This window comes from Capra hircus, chromosome 26 (genome assembly GCF_001704415.2).
Source record: "Capra hircus breed San Clemente chromosome 26, ASM170441v1, whole genome shotgun sequence".
NCBI lineage: Eukaryota > Metazoa > Chordata > Mammalia > Artiodactyla > Bovidae > Capra > Capra hircus.
In genome coordinates, this window is record NC_030833.1 from 27,606,984 (window position 1) to 27,625,083 (window position 18,100).

Sequence of the window (18,100 nt, forward strand, 5' to 3'; positions counted from 1 at the left end):
CATGTCTATGAAGTCTCCTGGGGTGAGGTCTAGGCTGGGGGCTGTGAGGCCCAGGGGTCTCCAAACTTGTCTAACCAAATTTGCTAAGGAAGAAAAACTTTAGGTGCCCAGGACCTAATTTGAAATCTACAGAATCAAAATTTCCGGAGGTAGGATTTAAGAATCTGACACAACTGAGGGACACCACCCAGTATCCTGCAGAACGCTCTGCGAAATATGGCTTATACAAATCCACGACACCCAGTCCATTCAAACTCTGTCCATTCAAAGCCAGCAAGGCCCAGACATCTGCAGCCCCATTTCCTCCAAGGCCCGGGGATTCTCCAAAAGCCCCCAGTCCAGGCACTGCTCTTCTGAGATACCTGGCTGCTGACACACCGCCCTCTTTATCTTATTTAGACACCCAACCGTCCTTAGATGCAGAGGTCTTCGTTCCCATTTTTTTTGATAAATGGAAACTGAACCTCAAAACGTTCATTGCTAGTGGAAACAGTTTTTTCCCCCCATTTTTAAATGGCCACTGGGTAATGTGTATGAGAGTTGTTTATGTATGTGGGAATGTGGGTGAAACCGGTTCTGAGCGTGAAACTCAGTGTTCCCTGCTTTTCTCCCCCTCCCCAGGGTTTATCTGGTGAAATCTGAGAACCACGGACTAAGCAAGAGTGACTCTTTGACTAGAACCCATAAGGGGCAGGGTGGGCGCTGCTCCCCCCTACCCAGACAGACCCTGCCTCCAGGGAAGACGAGATGCTAGGCCTGGAGGCGCCAGCTTCAGGATGCGCCTCGAGGGAGGAGGGCACGTGGCCGGGGCACTCACCAAGGATGCGGATCTGTGTGATGGACCCGTGCAGGCCGAAGAGCATCCAGAGCGGCTGTGAGGCGTCCACACACAGCTGCATGCCCGCCGCGGCGCCGTTGTGGCTGAGGTGCAGCTCGCCGTCGGCGTTGACCACAAGGCCGAGGATGTCGCCGCTGTGCAGGGGCCCGGGCACGCGGCACACGGCCCAGAACTCCTTGCGGTCCACCAGGGCCTCGGGGCTGAAGGGCAGGTCGGCCGGCCTCAGCGTGCCGGGGTCGCACGTGGTGACGCCTAAGGACAGCGCGCCGGGCCGCGCGCCGCTCGAGCGCGTGACCTTGACAAAGATAGTCTCAGCCACACGCACCGGCCGGCTGGTGAAGACGAGCGCGCGCTCGTCGCGCCCGTGCTCCAGGCGCGCCACCGTCTGCTCATCCAGGATGCGGACGTGCGCGCCGGCGCGCAGCGCGTGGAAGCGCAGGTCGCCGTCGAGCTGCGGGGGCAGCGCGCGGCTGTGCTGCGAGTTGAGCGAGTTCTGCGGGATGGGGCAGCCGGCAGCTGGCGTGCCCTCGTCGCCGTCAGAGCCCGGCACGTTGAGGTCACACAAGCTCACGGAGAGGCGCGCTTCGTCGGCCTCGCGCCGCAGCGACGGCCGCCGGAGGGCGGTGAAGGAGCGCGGGCGCAGGCAGTCTGGGAGCACCAGCTCGCTGTCTGCGGGGGTAGGGGGACAGGGCGACCGTCAGGCGGGCCACAGCCCCGGGTCCCATCGCCTGTGAGTCTCCTCCCGCTAGTCGTTAAAGCCGGCACTAGTAAGACGCATCTGGTTTCTAACGGCAAAGAAAACGCTCGGACATTTTACAGGGGCTTCCCTGGTAGCTCAGCGGTCAGGAATCCGCCTGCCAATGCACAAGACACAGGTTGCATCCCTGGGTCGGATCCCTGGAACGGAAAGATACCCTGGGGAAGGAAATGGCCACCCACTCCAGTATTCTTGCCTGGAGAATCCCCATGGAAGAGGAACCTGGCGGGCTACAGTCCCTGGGGGGTCTCAAGAGAGTATGACACGACTTAGCCACTGAACAAGAACATCACACATTCTGCAGGACCTCAGACTATGCATTTGCTTAAGCAAAGGATCATCAGGCAGGAAAGACACCAAAACTAAAAACACGATTACTTCTAAATGGTACACTTATAAAAGTCAATTAAAAAAAAATAACTCCTGGGCCCTGATTCTTTATCCTAGCAGCCAGGATAGCACCTGGCACTTAGAAGGTAGCAGTAAACACTTGCTGAATGCATGTTGATATTCTATGCCTCTGGGAGCCCAGAGGGAACCCTCCCCTCCAGAATACCTCTCTGCACAAATTGTCTCATCTTGCAAAAATTAGCTTTTGATGTTGTTTCTACCGAAGGACACTGAGGTGGAGAAGCTAAGTGAATTTTTCCAAGCCCTCCTTTCAAAACCAACAACTGGAAATCAAACCCTTTCTCTTTTTATTCATACACATAATACAGACTGTATTTTGTAAAAATAAATAAATAAATAAATAAACAATTCAGCAAAGAGAAAAGGGAATCTCCTGTCAGCCTGCCATCCGGAAGAAAATACTATTAATATTTAGATGTGTGTTTCCAGCCTTTTTTGAATATATTTTAGTTATTTCTCTTTTTAATACAAAAACTGAATCATACTATACAAATATCAGTAGTTTTAAACTATTAACTTTTACAGGTAACAAATCTCTTTGAAAATGTAACTTGTACCTATCTTCTCAGGAAAATGCACATTCTCCCTAAATTCTGTGGATAATTTCAGAGCATCCATTAACTCCAGGTGAAGAACTCTGTTATACAAATTTCCTTTTTCAAAACTAATTTTTCTATTTATCGTGTCCTGTATACCCTTTTACACCAATAACCATGTTTCTGAGACCATAATTTCTTAATGGCTGGTTAAGTCTGCTTTATGGAGTCCTATAATTTGTAATAAAAGTCATCAGGTGCAATGAATTACTGCTGCATTTCCTCCTGAAAGCACCTCACAGAGGTGTTCCCTTTGTACGGATGAAGCTCAGAGATGTTCTGTGACAACCAAGCTGCAGATCCAGGGTTAAAGCGTGATCCGCCCAACTCCACACCCTCCACTTTCAAGCCATATAGGTTTACTGGATCCTTTTCATGGGAGGCCCCAAATTTGGCTGGGACCACTGCTGGCCTTACCATGGACCAATCCCTTCTCAGGAGGCTTTTCTCTGAGCCTCCCCAAGGGAGGATCTGTGCTTTCTCTCCAGGAGCTGAGTAAGGATGGCGGGGGTGCTCAGCATGGGAGCAAAGCTTGGAGGAACAGACTGGTAGGGGTAGCGAAGCCAGAATTCAGCTCCAGCTGAATCTAGATGTGCTCTCTAACACCTCCCTATCTTTGCTCTCCCCCAGCTCCTCTGCCCCATTCAGGAACAGTATTGTTTGGGCCCCAGCAAGGAGAGGGTGCTGGGCCCTCCCCACAAGTCTCCTGCTTCTCTAGAGAAGCCTCTCGAGGCCTGGCTGGTCGGGATTTCCCAACATCGTGTTTGGTAAGGAGGAGGGAGCCAACCGGAAAATGTGATTATTCCAGGGAATTGACTCTGTGACAGCAATGGTGCAGAGAGGCTGGGGGGCTGCGGAGAGGCAGAGGCGAGGAGGGCAAGACGTGGGAGACAATAACAGGGGGCTGAGGAGGGCTGTGGGCTGACCTGGACCCCAGGGAACAGCCCTGCTCCCTTGACCCCTCAAGGATTCCAGGGACTGGCCCTTGGGGACTCCAGAGGGTTGGGGACAGAGAGGAGAAGGGATGGAGAAGCAGGGTAAGGAGGAAAGAAGTGGCTCAGAGATGCCCAGCCAGGGTTGACATGAACAAGGCTGTCATGGGGGCCACACATATACACACCCCACACTGCTCTCTCCACCCTACGCCACCCCACACACTCAGGACAATCAGGCCAGAGCTCATGGAGCTGAGCAGACCCTCAAAACAGACTCCTGAATGGGGCTGGATGTACAATCTCCTGCTCTCTGCCCCCACAGGAGTCCTCCTCTGCTTGAATACACCCACTCCCTCCCAGGCAACTCAGGCCATTGCTGAGCTACTCTGTCTTTAAGAAAACGTTTCCTTCTCTTAAACTGAAATCTACCTCCCTGGTTGCTTTCTTGTTTGTTTGTTGAACTCTTAGGAAAAATTAGTTCATTGATCCTGTACCACACAAAATTTATTCAAATTACCTTCATTTGAGTGGTAAGATCACAGCAAGAAGACAGGTTACCCTACAACAAACCTATTTACAAAATCCATCATAAAAGCTTTTTTTTTTCATTATATTACCTATTGTCTTTTTTAGACTAGCATACTACACAAAGCTACACTGATTAGTAGTTTGCCTACGCCCAAGTTTAGGAGAAATGCTTCCTTTTTACATTATCATGTACCCCATAGGAAAATAAATTCCCTCAACCTAACAATTGCCACCCAACTCATTCACCCAAGGCATCTTCCTTCAAATCCCTCCTCTCATGTACACAAGATGTCATGCTAAAGCTTTAAATCCTGCAATTGTGTTTACATATCTACACTTAAAAATGAATACAAGAGCCACTACCACCACCACAAACACAAAATAACACTCTTAAAATACAAACCAGCTAGATAATATTCTGGTAGTGTTTACAAATTAATTGCTATTTTTGAACGAAAGTACTAGATACTAAAAATGAGTAGACTGTGTATCAACCTAAATAAAATGATCACTACCCCCAAACGTGTACATGTAAACACACCCGACACTGTTTGTCAGCTCATGTGTTGCTCTTTATACAGTTTACTTTCCAGGGTGTGTTTAGTTATAACCTTCCTATATTTATACCTACTACCTCTGGGGCTGCCTCTCAGTCCCACACTGAAGACATCTCTCCTCGAGGAATACTCAAATTCCACACACACCTTCGCACCTCTTAGATAATGTACAGCTCCAGACTCAGTACACTCTCAGATACACTCAGATACACTCTCACCAGCTTGAGCCACAGTGTGGCCATCACACCTCTCCTGAGAAGTACCTTTATACTTCTTATAATGCAACCTGAGAGTGTTTTAGGATTTTTTCGTAGCCAAAATCCATATGTTGGTAGGCAAGATAGGAACACAGTTCAGTGCAAGACTCTGAAGTCATCAGTTTGGGTTTCCATCCTACTCTGTCATTTCCTGGCTGTATGACCTCGGATAAACAGCTTAAGCCTTCTGGGCCTCTCTTCTGTAGCGGTGAAATCAGCATTTCCTTATTGGTATGAAATCTGAAATCCCTTTTGGAAGGGATGCTGGTGAAGGAGATGCAGTGGAATGAAGCCCTAGAGTGCCTCGCACAAGACAATCACCAGGTTGCTATGAGCCACTGCTACTGTTTCCATGCTACCTGGCTCAGAAGAATATGCAAGGGCTCTGGAGTGATACAGGCCTGGGTTTAAATGTCTGACACAGCACATGGCTGGTGGCCTGTGGGTGAGCCACCTTCCTCCAGTCCCAGATCACTCACCTAGAGATCAGGGCTAATAATACCTGCTTTGCGATATTGTTGAAGGGATCAGAGGTAGAGTGCAAAGCCCCTGGCACCTAGATACTTGATAACTTCTGTTATTAGCATTTGCTCAGGCTGAGTTTGTCAAAGTCAGGTCCACCTGCACCCAGGCAACCAACTGTTTGAACCTAGGACTTTGCATCAGTCATGATAAGCATCCGGGACAGAATCACTGAATGACCTCACTGACTAAAGACCAGGAAGGAGAAGCTTCAAGTGGAGATTAGAGACAAAAGAAGAGAAAGATGGATAAACAGTGGGAAAAGAAAGAGGAGAAGGGGCAAGAAAGTGACTCCTTTGACCTTGCTTGAAATATCATAGGAGTTGGGAGAGAAGGTACAAGAGGTGCTGGGAACCAGCTAAAAACAGAACCCCTGGGGCCACTGCCCAGCCCAAGTATGTCTCCTCTCCCATCCCCTCCATTCCTGGGGTCAGGAGCAGCTGCAAGCCGCCAGCAAGCTCCAAAATAACCATCCCATCAGCGTGCCCGTCTGCGCGAGGCCCTGAAATAGATGAAACCCGAGCTAGAGGAGCGGGTCAGGGCACCCTCTACAGAGGGGACAACAAAGGTCCTGGCGGAAGGAGTCCACATCAAGTCGGGGGTCAGGGAAGGGGCCAGGGTCCCTAAGCCAGGGGAGAACACCATGGCCCCACCTCAGCCCAGGACTGCACCCTGGGGCACCGACAGCCAGCCTGCAACCTCCATCAGTGGGATGACCGCATGTCTGAAGCAACAGGTTATTTAATCCGGGCCTGGGACATGCGGCTGCCTACTTGAGAGTTGTTTATGATGGGGGAGAGGTGGCACAGGGCCACAGGAGAGGCTGCAAAGCTGGCTCCCCTCTTGTGGCCCCTTTTTCAAGAAAGAACTTGTCCATCTTCAGCTCCTGCCTCATCTGGCACCTGGTGCTGGCTTGGCAGATCCCCTGGGCCAGGGCAGAAAGAGCCAGGCCCTGCAAAGGGCAAGGAGGCCTGGGCTTCCCCTCTTCAGGAAGGCACCCGGCATACCTACCCATTGAGCCCTGTGTGCCCAGCCCTGGACAGGGGTTAAGGAGAGACAGCCAGGACCCAGGCCCTGTGGAGCCAAGAGCCCTTGGGAGACTTGAAGCTTGGAGTCATGAAAATTCTCAGTATATCAGGTTAGACAAGACCTTAGAGGAGAATAAGGAAATCTGTTTATCTCTGCCAAGTTCTCACCTAGCCTTGGCTAGAATGCCCCTGGGGACAAGAAGCTCACCACTTCTCAAGGCCATCTATTCCCTATCTTTGGACACTTGTGACTGTTAGGAAAAAACTCCTTTCATAGATGCAAGTGTCCCATACCCACTCCCTGGGGCCCCCTCTGAGCCTTCTCTTCTTTAGAATAAATCTCCCTGTTAGGATAATGCTGTCCAACTGAGGCTAAGAACTTCTGTTTCAGGGTGAGTCAGAGATGGCATCTCAGAAGAAACAAGATTTGACCCAGGCCCTGAAGGACAAGAGCATTTGGACTGACAGAAGCAAGAGGCACTCGGGTGGGAAAACTGCATTAGCAAATGCCTGGGGAAAAAAGTCTGAGCGAAACCAGTGAGGAGAAAGGAAGGCAAAGGAGCGGGAGGTGCCAGGCGGAGGGCACTCGGGCAGCTCCTGCCGAGATCTACACGCTGCCAGTCAGTGTGGGGTAACTGGGGCCTGGGTGCTGCAGCAGAGGCTCCTTTGAAGCACGGCCAGCCATCAGTCCAAGTCCTGTTTGTTTAGATTCTCACATCCGCAGCACTGGATAATCTTTAACCACGGGTCAGCCTGCAGCCGCCCAGCCTGCTGGCGGACCTCTGCCGGCCCCTGTTTGGAAGGAGCACCAACCCATTAACTGTGTCCATAAACATCCTCCTGCTGGTTCGCAGCTGGCACGGGGCAGGGGAAGGAGCCGGGAGGGTGGGTGCATGGCTGGGATGGGCAAAGGGTTCCTCCACCCTTCTGGGAAGTGCCCTGAGACCCATACCACCTCCACCCTCCCCATATAAACCTACACCACCTCCACCCTCTCCATATAAACCCAACCATGGGAAAGTTGGGAAAAACAAACACACCTCTGAGACTCATGGAGCAAAGGGCAGAATGTTCCAGAAGCCTTCAGAGTCATAGATTCTTAGATTTATAGAATCTTCAAGCCACGGGATCTGAGATGGATAGATCCCCAGAATCATCTGGTCTGGTGGGTCTCAAACTTTTATTTTCCCCCCAAGCAATAGAATCGTTCGTTTAAAGGAACAGAAAACTCTGGTTGATGTCTAGGAGGTGACCACGGAGTCCGACCACTCAGCCACTGCAGAGATGCCTCTGTGGAACCCCAGTGCTCCAAGGAACCCAGCTGGAGAACCACAGGCCTTATCCCAAGAAATAATTTAGATCGCATGGTTTGACTTTTATCCAGACACGGGCACTTGCCCACCTCTCAATGAGAGGACAGGTCGGGGATTGTCTACTTTGGTGGTGTTTTTAAATTAGATATTCCTTTTTTACCTAAAAACAACAGCCCTTCCCATTTGTATAAACACTTTTACATGTCCGGAAGCCTCACAGACTGTGAGGTAAATGGTGCCTGTACAATTATGTCCAAACAACAGAAGAGGCAGGTGAGGTACAGAGATGCCCAAAGCCAGTGAGCAGCCAAGTGGAGTCTTAATTCAGTCGGGTCTCCTGTTTCTCAAATGAGGGCTTCATCCCCAGTTCATCCCCAAGACCCCAGCTCCTCCCCTCCTGGGGCCACGAGGCCTCTCCAAGTTCCCCAGAACTGTATCTTGGGCCAAAGAGGCACCAGATGGGAACACATGAAACTGCCATTTCTGGACATTAGAAACAGCCTACTATTGGCAATTATATATGCTTGCACTTTATGTAGGTTCATTCTGATAGAAAACTAGAGCACGCTGTGAACGACGGGATCAAACCAGGCCTTCAAAAGACTTCAGGAACCACAAGGCAGGCAGACCCACCCTCACCACTAAACAGGACGCTGGGTACCCACCACCCCTCTTGGTCTCTGCCAGGGCCCTTGGTGGCCTATCTGTGTCCAACACACGAGGCTGATCCCTGATGCCTTGAGCTCTTGTAAGCTCTATTCTGGAAGACATAGGGGGCCCAAATCCCCACCCTCGGGGGGCATCTAGACATAACAGGGAGACCAGAGAGACTCCTGTTTACAGAACCTGGGGAGTAATGTAGCCCACACTTCTGAGCTCAAGTGCCAGCTCTACTGAGAAGTGTGGCCATGGACAAGTTGTCAGACCTGAGCCTCAGTTTCTTTACCTGCAAAATAGGCACAATAATAACTTTCTTTAAAATGTGATCAAAGAAGATCTCTACTGTATTCTTAAGTGAGTGAAGTCGCTCAGTCATGTCTGACTCTTTGCGACCCCATGGACTGTAGCCTATCAGGCTCCTCTGTCCATGGGGTTTTCCAGGCAAGAGTGCTGGAGTGGACTGCCATTTCCTTCTCCGACTGTATTCTTAAAGAGCAGGACAAATACATGATACAGAACCCCTGTTATGGAGTAGACCTCCACTCGCTTCAGGAAGAGGAAGAGTCATGAAGAACAGAGCAGGTCAGGGGAGGCTTCCTAGTGGAGGGGAGGGTTTGGTACGGGGCCTTGATATAATTGGCAGAATTTGAGGTGAGTAAAAAAGAAGCACTGGAAGAGTCTGAAGCAGAAGGAACAGCAGGATTTTTTTTTTTTTTTAACTAAGAAGAAACAAAAACCATCAAAGGGAAAGACACCACGATCAGCATCCTCATCTCTTCATCCCGAGGGCTTGGCTTGGGCCCCTTAAGCTAATATTTGCCTTTCAGCCCCTGGCAGCCACAGCTGAAGGTAAATATTAGTTTAGCCTGGGAAGCGGAAGCCCCAGATGGCAGTGTGGTCCTCAACTGGCCGGGATGCCTCACGCTCTGTACCACAAGCTGGGCACAGCCAGGATAAGGACCCGACCCCTGGCCTTATCTATAGAGAGGCACAGGCCTCTCACTGCTGGGCAGCCAGGCTGGCCCACCGCCCCAGAAACTGGCACAGCAGCAGCCTGGCCCCCAGAAAGCGACCCTGAGAGGTTCCAAACATCCTTCTCTTCAGTAGGCAGATGGGGTCTTTTTCCAAGACCTGAAATGACATCATGAGTCTTTGGGAGTCCCCCCATGCCCATGGCCTCTTAACAGCCTCCTGGGCTCAGCCACACACATCGTGAGTGGGCAGCAAGTCTCACACTGACCTTGGGCCCAGATCACCTGGAAAGTCTGAATTCTGGGCCCAGCCTGGCTTCTGCCTAGTCGGGACAATTAGGATAGGCCGCTTCCCATCTCTGGGCCACATTTCCTCTTACTGAAAAACTTGACAGTAAGAACTGCTGGAAACTCAACTCTCTTGCTGAGTCTCCCCTGTGATACACACACATACCCGCGCCTGTGCACACCCACTCTCCTCCACAAGCCATCCACAACCTCCCCACTTAACCCCCTTCCCTGAAGGATCTGCTTCCCAACTGACTGCCAGTTCCCCATCTCTGTGCCCATGCACACCACTCATCTGGCCTACAATGTTCCTCCTCAACAGGCCCATTCTTCCCACCTCCTCTGGTTCCTGACTTAAAACTCACCTCCTACAGGAAGTCCTTCTGGACTGCTCCCCAGCTGCACCCCCATAGTTTTATTCTTCAGCCACACTTTTATGCAGTATTGGATTTAGGTCACTTCAGAGCAGTCATATGGTATGTCCCCCAGTATAAAAACTCTTTCAGGTGAGGGGCTGGGTTTCCAGTTCTAGTGTCTCCTCTGATCACTGCAGAGCACCTAGGCTGCAGTGGGCACAGAGGGGTATGCAGGAGCACCCTATAAGTGGAATCCTGGCCCACCAGCTTTTGGCCAGGACCCACAGCTACTCTTCCTAAGTCAACATTTCTGAGAGGCGTAGGGAGACCTTGAAAACTGGGATAGGAACTTATCTCTCCAAGTATTAATCACCCCATAAAACTTGTGTTTATTTAGTTGCTGGCAGGTCTTTCTTCCAGGAGGTAGGAAGCTGTTATTCTTGGAGATACCAGCCAGGGCTTGGGCCAGGGAACCCGGAGGGAAGGGGGTGATCTGCTGTGAACTCCAGTGTAACAGGGAGCCTGGAAGACCTGAAGCAGCTCTGCCGGGGCCATGGCCTGGGCAGCAGGGAGCCCAGGTGATGTTTAGGGCTGCAGGGGCAGGGATAGGCCCCCACTTGGAGGTGTCAACCAGGGAAAGACACCAGCCCTTGCCACCACCCTTTTGGGGAAGACGGCCAATCTGCCCATGGCCTGACTTGCGGGCCTACTATGTGCCCTGGACCCCAGGATATCTCTAGTCTGAGGAGCAGACACTGGCCAGGCGGGGTTCGAAGGGCTTTGCCTCAGGTTCCAGACAGGTGGGGGCAGCGAGATAGGCCTGGCAGGTAATCTCTAAAGATGAGACACTGATCTAGGAGACCAAGATGAGACACGGGAAAGATAGGCCTGTCCTCAGAGCCACCAAGACAGAGAGTGACTTCTTCAGAGGAGAAACTCAGGGGAGGAGGGAGACAAGGGGAAGCAGAGGAGCAGGGGGATCTAGGTGGAGGGAGGAGGCCCAGAAAGACGCGGGTGCAGTGACGTGGCAGAGAGGAGGCAGGGGGAGATGGGCAGATGGGAGCAGAGGGAAGAGGGGAGGGAGGGAAGTAACCCTGAGACCACATGGGGCAGTGGGCATGTCCCGGGGGCAGGGGTGTGGGATGCAGGCACACAGCAGCAGGCCCACCTCCGAAGATAACCTGGATGGGCCCCTCTCTCTCTTTTTTTTTTTTAACAAAAAAATCAATTTAGGAAGAACAAAATGAGGACATATTTTAATCTGCTAATTCATTTTAGGGGCCATAATCAGTGTTTAAAAATGCCCAGGGATTATGGTGATTTACAGCTGTGACGGGAATCAGCTAGGGTTTTGGCCTTACAGGGTGTACAGAAAGCAGCCTGACTGGAAATTCAAATGCAACTGAAATTACTGCGTGAAAACCTATTTATAGTCAAAGAGGCCAGGTCAGTGCCTGGGCTCTGCCCTGGGTGCGGCCCTTCAAGATCACTCTTCAGGCCTCTCCCTCAGCCCTGCAGATTAGGAAGACTCATCTCACCTGGTGTGTCCGTTTTGTCCTCATCCTTGCAAAGTTGTAGGCCCAGCCTAAGCCTCCTCCACCAAGAAGCCCTCCTGGACTCCATCTGTCCTCACTAATTTCATCCTCCGTTGACTTCCTGCTGAAACCCCCCAGTGGGTAATGTGAAATGTACCACTTTGGGCACCAGAATACCCAGTTCAAGTCTCCGCTCTGCCACATCCCTACACAGGCAAGCCAGGCCTTCCATAGCCCTCAATTTTCTCCCTGCCAAATGGGGATAATAACCACTCCCTCCAGGCCCAGGGGCTGAAAGGGTGAATAAGATAACTGAAAGGAACCGTCTCAGCAGATGGACGAGATCCTGTGACCACAGCATCCAGCGATTTACCGTCCTCGCTTGGGCTCTGCCTGGATCGTGTCTTGAGTTGTGTTTGCTTTGTCTCCCAGTGAGCCTGGGGCTGTCTGTGAGCAGGGCTGGGTCTCCCTCAGCCACCCCTCAACCCTTTCCTTCATCTAATAAGTTACCATCTATCCCCCACTTTCCCCTCCTCACTCTGCAGATATCCTCAGCATGCTCCACACACCAGGCCCAAGATTCCACTCTGGAGAGGAACCCGGTGGGTAAGGCATGGATCCCTCCCTCTCACAGAAAGGTTTTTACGCATTTGTTTTTACTTTCATCATCTTTCCCGCTGCACCCCCCGCTATCTTTTTTACTCAAATAAAACTGACTAAAAAAGAAAAGCTTCACAGCTTCTAGGCTCTGAAGTCCGAAAGGACAAAAAGAAAAACATTTTCCCACCACCTCCATGGCAGCTTTCTCTGCAAGCAGAGAGACGGGGAAGGGAGGGGAGGTGACAAGAGGAAGTGTTGGCTGAGCATCGACTTGGTACCCAGGGCTAGGCTGGACACATTACTCACAGCCTCTTTAATTGGGTTTCATCTTCCTACTGACCCATTATACAGATGGGAAGGCTGAAGTTCCTCCAGGCTCCTCCTGGAGACACAGCCAGTTTGCCAGTGGGTTGGCCTGTGCCCAGTCTATGCACACAGCCACACGCACACATGCCCGCCAGCACGCACTCAAGTCCCACGGGAGTCCAGTGACCTGGATTCTCAGTCCTCAGCCACCAACTTGCTGTGAGACTCAAGGAAGCCTAAGATTCGGAGGCCCCTTCCAGCCCTGGCATTTGTGGGTCTGCATATGCCCTTGCCAGGAAGCCTGGTACCTTAGCAACCCCAGGATAGCTTCCAATGCTCCTCCTGGACCACCCACAGGATGCCTGCCCTCTCACTGCCCTGAAGCCTTAGTCACACTGGGGGCCCAGGAGCAGCCAGAAGAGTCTTGGCCCCCCAAATGCCTTCTGCTCTCCCCCACTACCCCTTCCACCCCCATCTATGCAAAAGGCACTAAGGTGGGGTTGGACCTCCTGGAAGGCTGCAGAGCCCAGGGCCCGGGGCTCACTCGGGACAGAGTGCTGTTTCTACAGCTCACCTGCAGCACTTCCTAGGGATGAAGACAACCTCCCTGAGCTTGAGACTCACCTCCATGGGCCCAGCAATGGGGTCAGCCTCCCAGGGTTGTTACCAGAATGGCGCTAACAAAGTGCCTGGCACACACACAGTAAGTACTCTGTAAACTGTAGTAGTTATGATGATTAACATTAATTACTTCTTGGATTGGGGGGTCTTCAAGGCTGCCATATATGATTATGAAGCTCAAAGGCACAACCTGTGGGGCCACAGAGGGCAGAAACCTCACCAAGCTCCAACGGCCCCCGCTGCGGGCCAGAAGGCAGGGACGCTCTGCAGTTCACACCAAGGCTCCAGCTTGGCCCCAGGACTGGCCCCTGTGTGGGGGGCGGCCCCAAGCCTCACGGAACCAGTCAGACCACAGCCCCTGGAGGTGTGCCCTGCGTCTGAGGGGCCGGACGGAGAGGGCACTCACCCAGCAGCTGGACGCCTCGAGTGAGGCCGTAGACGTCCACCAGGGCCCAGAGTGGGTCGGCCGTGCGGACCCCGTTGAAGAAGAGCATGGCTGCCGAGTCGTTGATGCGGTAGAAGACACGGCCCTTCTTGTCCACCCAGAAGGCGATGATGTTCCCCTCATTGGCAAACTCCTCAGGCAGCGCCTTGGCCCAGAAGCCGCTCTGGGACACCAGGTCGGGGCAGGCATACTTGGGCAGCGAGTCAGGGTGGATGCGGGACGGGTCCTTGCTTGTGAAGCCCAGCCGCAGTGCCCCGCTCCAGCAGCACTGCTTCTTGGTGATCTGGGTGGCAGGAGTATGGCCTTAGACAGACCCCTAGCCCAGCCTCCCCTCCCCAGCCATCAGCGAGCCCAAGGGGAAGGGACTGTACCCTTCTCTGCAGACCACCCCCAGGCAGACTCCCATGGGACATAACTCTGCCCAGCTCATGACTGGGGCTCCTCTCCTTCCCCCAGGAGCCCTCACCTCCCCCCACCAACTACCCTCATCCTTCTCCCATCACCTCCCCATGGCCACTCCCCTTTCTACTTCCTTCTTTGTCATGCAGGGAAGGTTGAGAAAAGAGTAAGGAGAGAGAGGAGGGATTAGGAAGAGCTGAAGTGGCAGCAGAGAGGAAAGAGAAGGGCCAAGGGGGGTGATGGCCAGAAGCAGGAGTGGGGAAGCCCAGAGGCTGCAGGCAATGCAGCCGCAGGAGCAGGGAGAGAGGCCCCACCTTCAGCCTGACTTGCTCATAGATGAGGACCGGGCGGTTACTGAAGGTGATGGCGTTGCAGAAGCTGGCCTGCCTCTTGACGGCCTTGTGGCTGAGGTCCATGAGGATCTGGGAGCCCTTGGTGTGGGGGTGGAAGAGCAGTGGTGTGGCCGGGAGCCCCCCGCCGGGCAGCACCGGCGGGCAGTGCTTCTGCTTGTGGTGGCATCTGTGAGAGGTGGCAGGGAAGGGGCCCCCAGTGGAGTCTGCAAAGGAACGAGCCATAGCGTTAGAGAATCTGACAGTCCGAGAGCTGGACCAAGGTCCCCTAGGGAAGGGCAGAGGGCTGGGGTATAAGAGAAATCACCACTGCCCAGGACTTCCACCACCACTGCCCCTCACCACCACTGCCACCTCTTGCCACTATCCTTCTCCTGATACCACCCACTGCAATTCCCACTCCACCACCTCCCACCATTTTTTACCCACCACCATCTATGCCCACCCTTCACCTGTCACCTCTCACCACCACCATCTACTCCAACCCTCCACCCACCTCCCACCATCATCTCCCACCATCATATACTCCCACCCTTCACCCATCACCTCTCACCACCACCATCTACCCCCACCTTCTACTCATCACCTCCCACCATTTACTCCCACCCTTCACCCGTCACCTCTCACCACCACCATCTACCCCCACCTTCTACCCATCACCTCCCACCATTTACTCCCACCCTTCACCCATCACCTCCCACCACCATCATCTACCCTTATGTGTCACCCACAACCACCAGTTAACATCTGCTGTTCCTCATTAGTATTTACGACCATTTATTTTCCAACCTCCACCAGGTAGTAAGCAATCATTCGCAACCAACATCTACCACCATTCACTGTCATTCACTACCAATGCCATTTATTTTATTCAACAAATATTCATTATGTATCTGCTGAATGCCAAGCCCTGTCCTAGGCACTGAAGATAAGGCATGAAACATAACATGGATTCTGTCCTCAAGATGCCAACAGTCCAAGGAGGGAGATAAGACGTGGACAGAAACTGAAATACAAATGGCAGACAGTGAGAAGCACAAAAAGATATACAGATAAGTCACTTCCCAGGAAGGCTTCTTGGAGGAAGGGAGAAGGGGGAGAAGGAGCTGGAGCTGAACCAACAAAGCTGGGCTGCAGTCAACACGTGACCATGGGGCTGCCATTGGAAACCAGGAAGGTGGGTGGGTGGGGCAGCCTCTGCAGGACCATGCCTATCTCTTCCCTCCTTCAGGGCCACCTCCCCCCACCCAGGCTGCCTTCCTGCTTCACACCGCCCACGCCCACAACACCGTGGACATAGGCAGGCCTCTTTACCCAGGCTTCCAAGGAACTCGGAGCCGCCTCAAGCACCCCTGGCCTGCGCTTCCTTCCATTAACAGAGCTGGGTTTGGAAGGTACCATACAAACATGTGAGGCTGGCACCCAGGAGACAGGGCAAAGAGAGGAAAGAACATGGGATGTGGTGCCCGGTGGCTTGTGTCCATCACTAACTGGCCATGTGACCCTGGGGAAGTCACTTTTCCTCTCTGGCACAATGCCATGTTTTAGGTCGTGTCTGACTCTGTGTGACCCCATGGACTGCAGCCCTCCAGGTTCCTCTGTCCATGGGATTCTCCAGGCAAGAGTACTGGAGTGGGTTGCCATTTCCTCCTCCAAGGGATCTTCCTGACCCAGGGACTGAACCCATGTCTCCCGTGTACATTGGGGAAGCTCCTCTGCCACAATAAGTGGCCTCCACTCTGTGGCTCTGAGACATGTGTCAGCAGCCCTGGCAGCACTAATGCACAGGTCCTGGCAGCTGGGGGCTCAGGCAGGAGGGCCATTTCTTCCCCAAATCTGTGTCTCATCCATCAGGAAGGACAGCTCCTGCCCATCCGGTCATCTTGAGAAGGGGCACAGGGGATGTGGAAGATGGGGGTGATATAATGTGACCAAGGCCTTCCGGGATGTTTCAAAATCGGTCCCTCCAAGGCAGGAATAATACAGAAAGTTTGGTTATCCGAGAGGCCTTGCCCTCCCTAAAGGGAAAGGAGGGGTTTCCAGGAAGGGGATGGAATGAGGGAGGAGAAAGGGAGGGAAGAGTCCCAGGAGGCAGAAAGGCCCAGACTTTGGTCCAGTGTTTGCACTGGTTTGCATCACTTTGCATCTTTGCTTCCTCCTTCCCAGAGGGCCCCAAACACCAGGATCCACTGTCCAAAGCCAGCCAGATACCCTGAGCATCAATGTCCTGGCTTCTATGGTGTAGCTTCCTGCATGCCAGGCCCACGAGGTGGGCAGCTTACAAGGCGGGGCTCACCTTGCTGTAAGGAATCCAGAATGGAGCTCAAGGGCTTAGAAAGCCACCAAGTGGTGAAAGCTGGAATTGCTCAGAGGAGACCCTGCCGGTCTGAGAGGGCCCCCAGAAAAGCTGAGTGACCCTTTAAGAGTGTAGAGCAGGGTAGGTTATTCCACAGAAAGGGACAGTTGAGGTGAGAGCAAAGGGTGGCACTGGATATAGTTGCCCCATCTAGAAGAGGTACCCCCTGGGCTCAGTCCAGCCTCAGTCCAGCCTTGACTGTTGCTTTCAAAAAAAACTGCTGGTGAAAAGTAACATCACACATTGTTCAGGGCTGTATACATAGGCAGAAATGAAAACATAAAAAAAGAAATACCTGCTGGGTGAATGGTAACAAATGTATTACATCTATAAACAGAATACTACTCAGCAGTGAAAAAAGAATGAACTACTGATAGGAGCCTCAACATGGTTGAATTACAAAATCATCACACTGAGTGAAGCCAGGTTTTTTTTTCAAATTTGGATATACTCCATGGAGCAATGGCAGGGCCTCCACTCCTCCCACCCTCCCCCACTGGGTACTAAGTCTTCAAAACACAAACTAAGCCAGCGTGATAACAAGCAAATTGGTGGGTGCATGTGGATGGGGGTGGAGGGGGCAACACCAAGGGATGCTAGGGAATACTTGGGGTGACAGTGACAGGCGTGTTCACCTCTTGTTGTGGTAACGGTTCCAGGGGTGTGTGCATGTATCAAAACCTACCTAGTCATATACTTTAATCCCCTGTGGTCTAGTGTGTATCAACTAAGTTTCAATAGAGCACTTTTTAAAGATGCTGAGCCCAGCAGCTGCTGAGAATTTCTTTTATGAAGTCCCCACTACAGCCTCCACTCAGAATCCATGGACGAACGGCAGGGCCTCAACTTCCTTCAAGACACTCACCACGTATCCTAGTTGGGATCCTGGGGCCCTGGGTAAAGATCTAGGAAACACTGGTTCAGAGAAAACACAATGACGACACCCAGGGACTGGACACCCAGGCCCTTGAAAGGGCCATTCCCAGGGCCTCTCATCCACAGGGAGGGCAGTGGGTGGGCGAGGGCAGCCCAGGGTCAGCCTCCCTGGCTGACAGCTGAGCAGATGGAAAATGGGGAGACCCTGGTCCCTGGGGGCACAGTGTGCATCCAGACGTGTGACCTCAAAAAAGCACACACACATCTGTGAGCATATGAGGGCAACCCAGACCCTAGGAGACATAGGAAGGAGAGAGACTTTTCTCTGTCCTTACACACACATTTACATATGCAGCGTGAGCATACAGACATACTCATGTACACATGGATGTGCGAGACAGTACACACGTCTACTGCACACGGGCCATCGATCTAATAATAACAGCAGTCATTCATCAAGTGCTAACACGTGCTAGGCTCTGAACTGCGAGTTTCACACATACTTAACTGGTTTCACCCTCACAGCAAACTGATGAGGTAGGAGAGACAGTACAAGCCCATTTTCCTGATGAGGAATCAGCCTCTGAGGAGTTGG

At 52.4% G+C, this 18,100-nt stretch overlaps 1 protein-coding gene across 2 annotated transcripts in view; it reads right to left on the reverse strand.

Moving 5' to 3' along the window:
* Positions 1–18,100, reverse strand: part of NEURL1 (neuralized E3 ubiquitin protein ligase 1) — a 74,689-nt gene that overhangs the window by 4,579 nt on the left and 52,010 nt on the right. For both annotated transcript variants that reach the window (XM_018041612.1, XM_018041613.1), the window contains exons 2-4: positions 14,238–14,479; positions 13,486–13,807; positions 818–1,507 (exon numbers count right to left, since the gene is read on the reverse strand). In XM_018041612.1, coding sequence (XP_017897101.1) covers positions 818–1,507; positions 13,486–13,807; positions 14,238–14,479 — 1,254 coding nt within the window. The remainder of the gene's footprint in view (positions 1–817; positions 1,508–13,485; positions 13,808–14,237; positions 14,480–18,100) is intronic.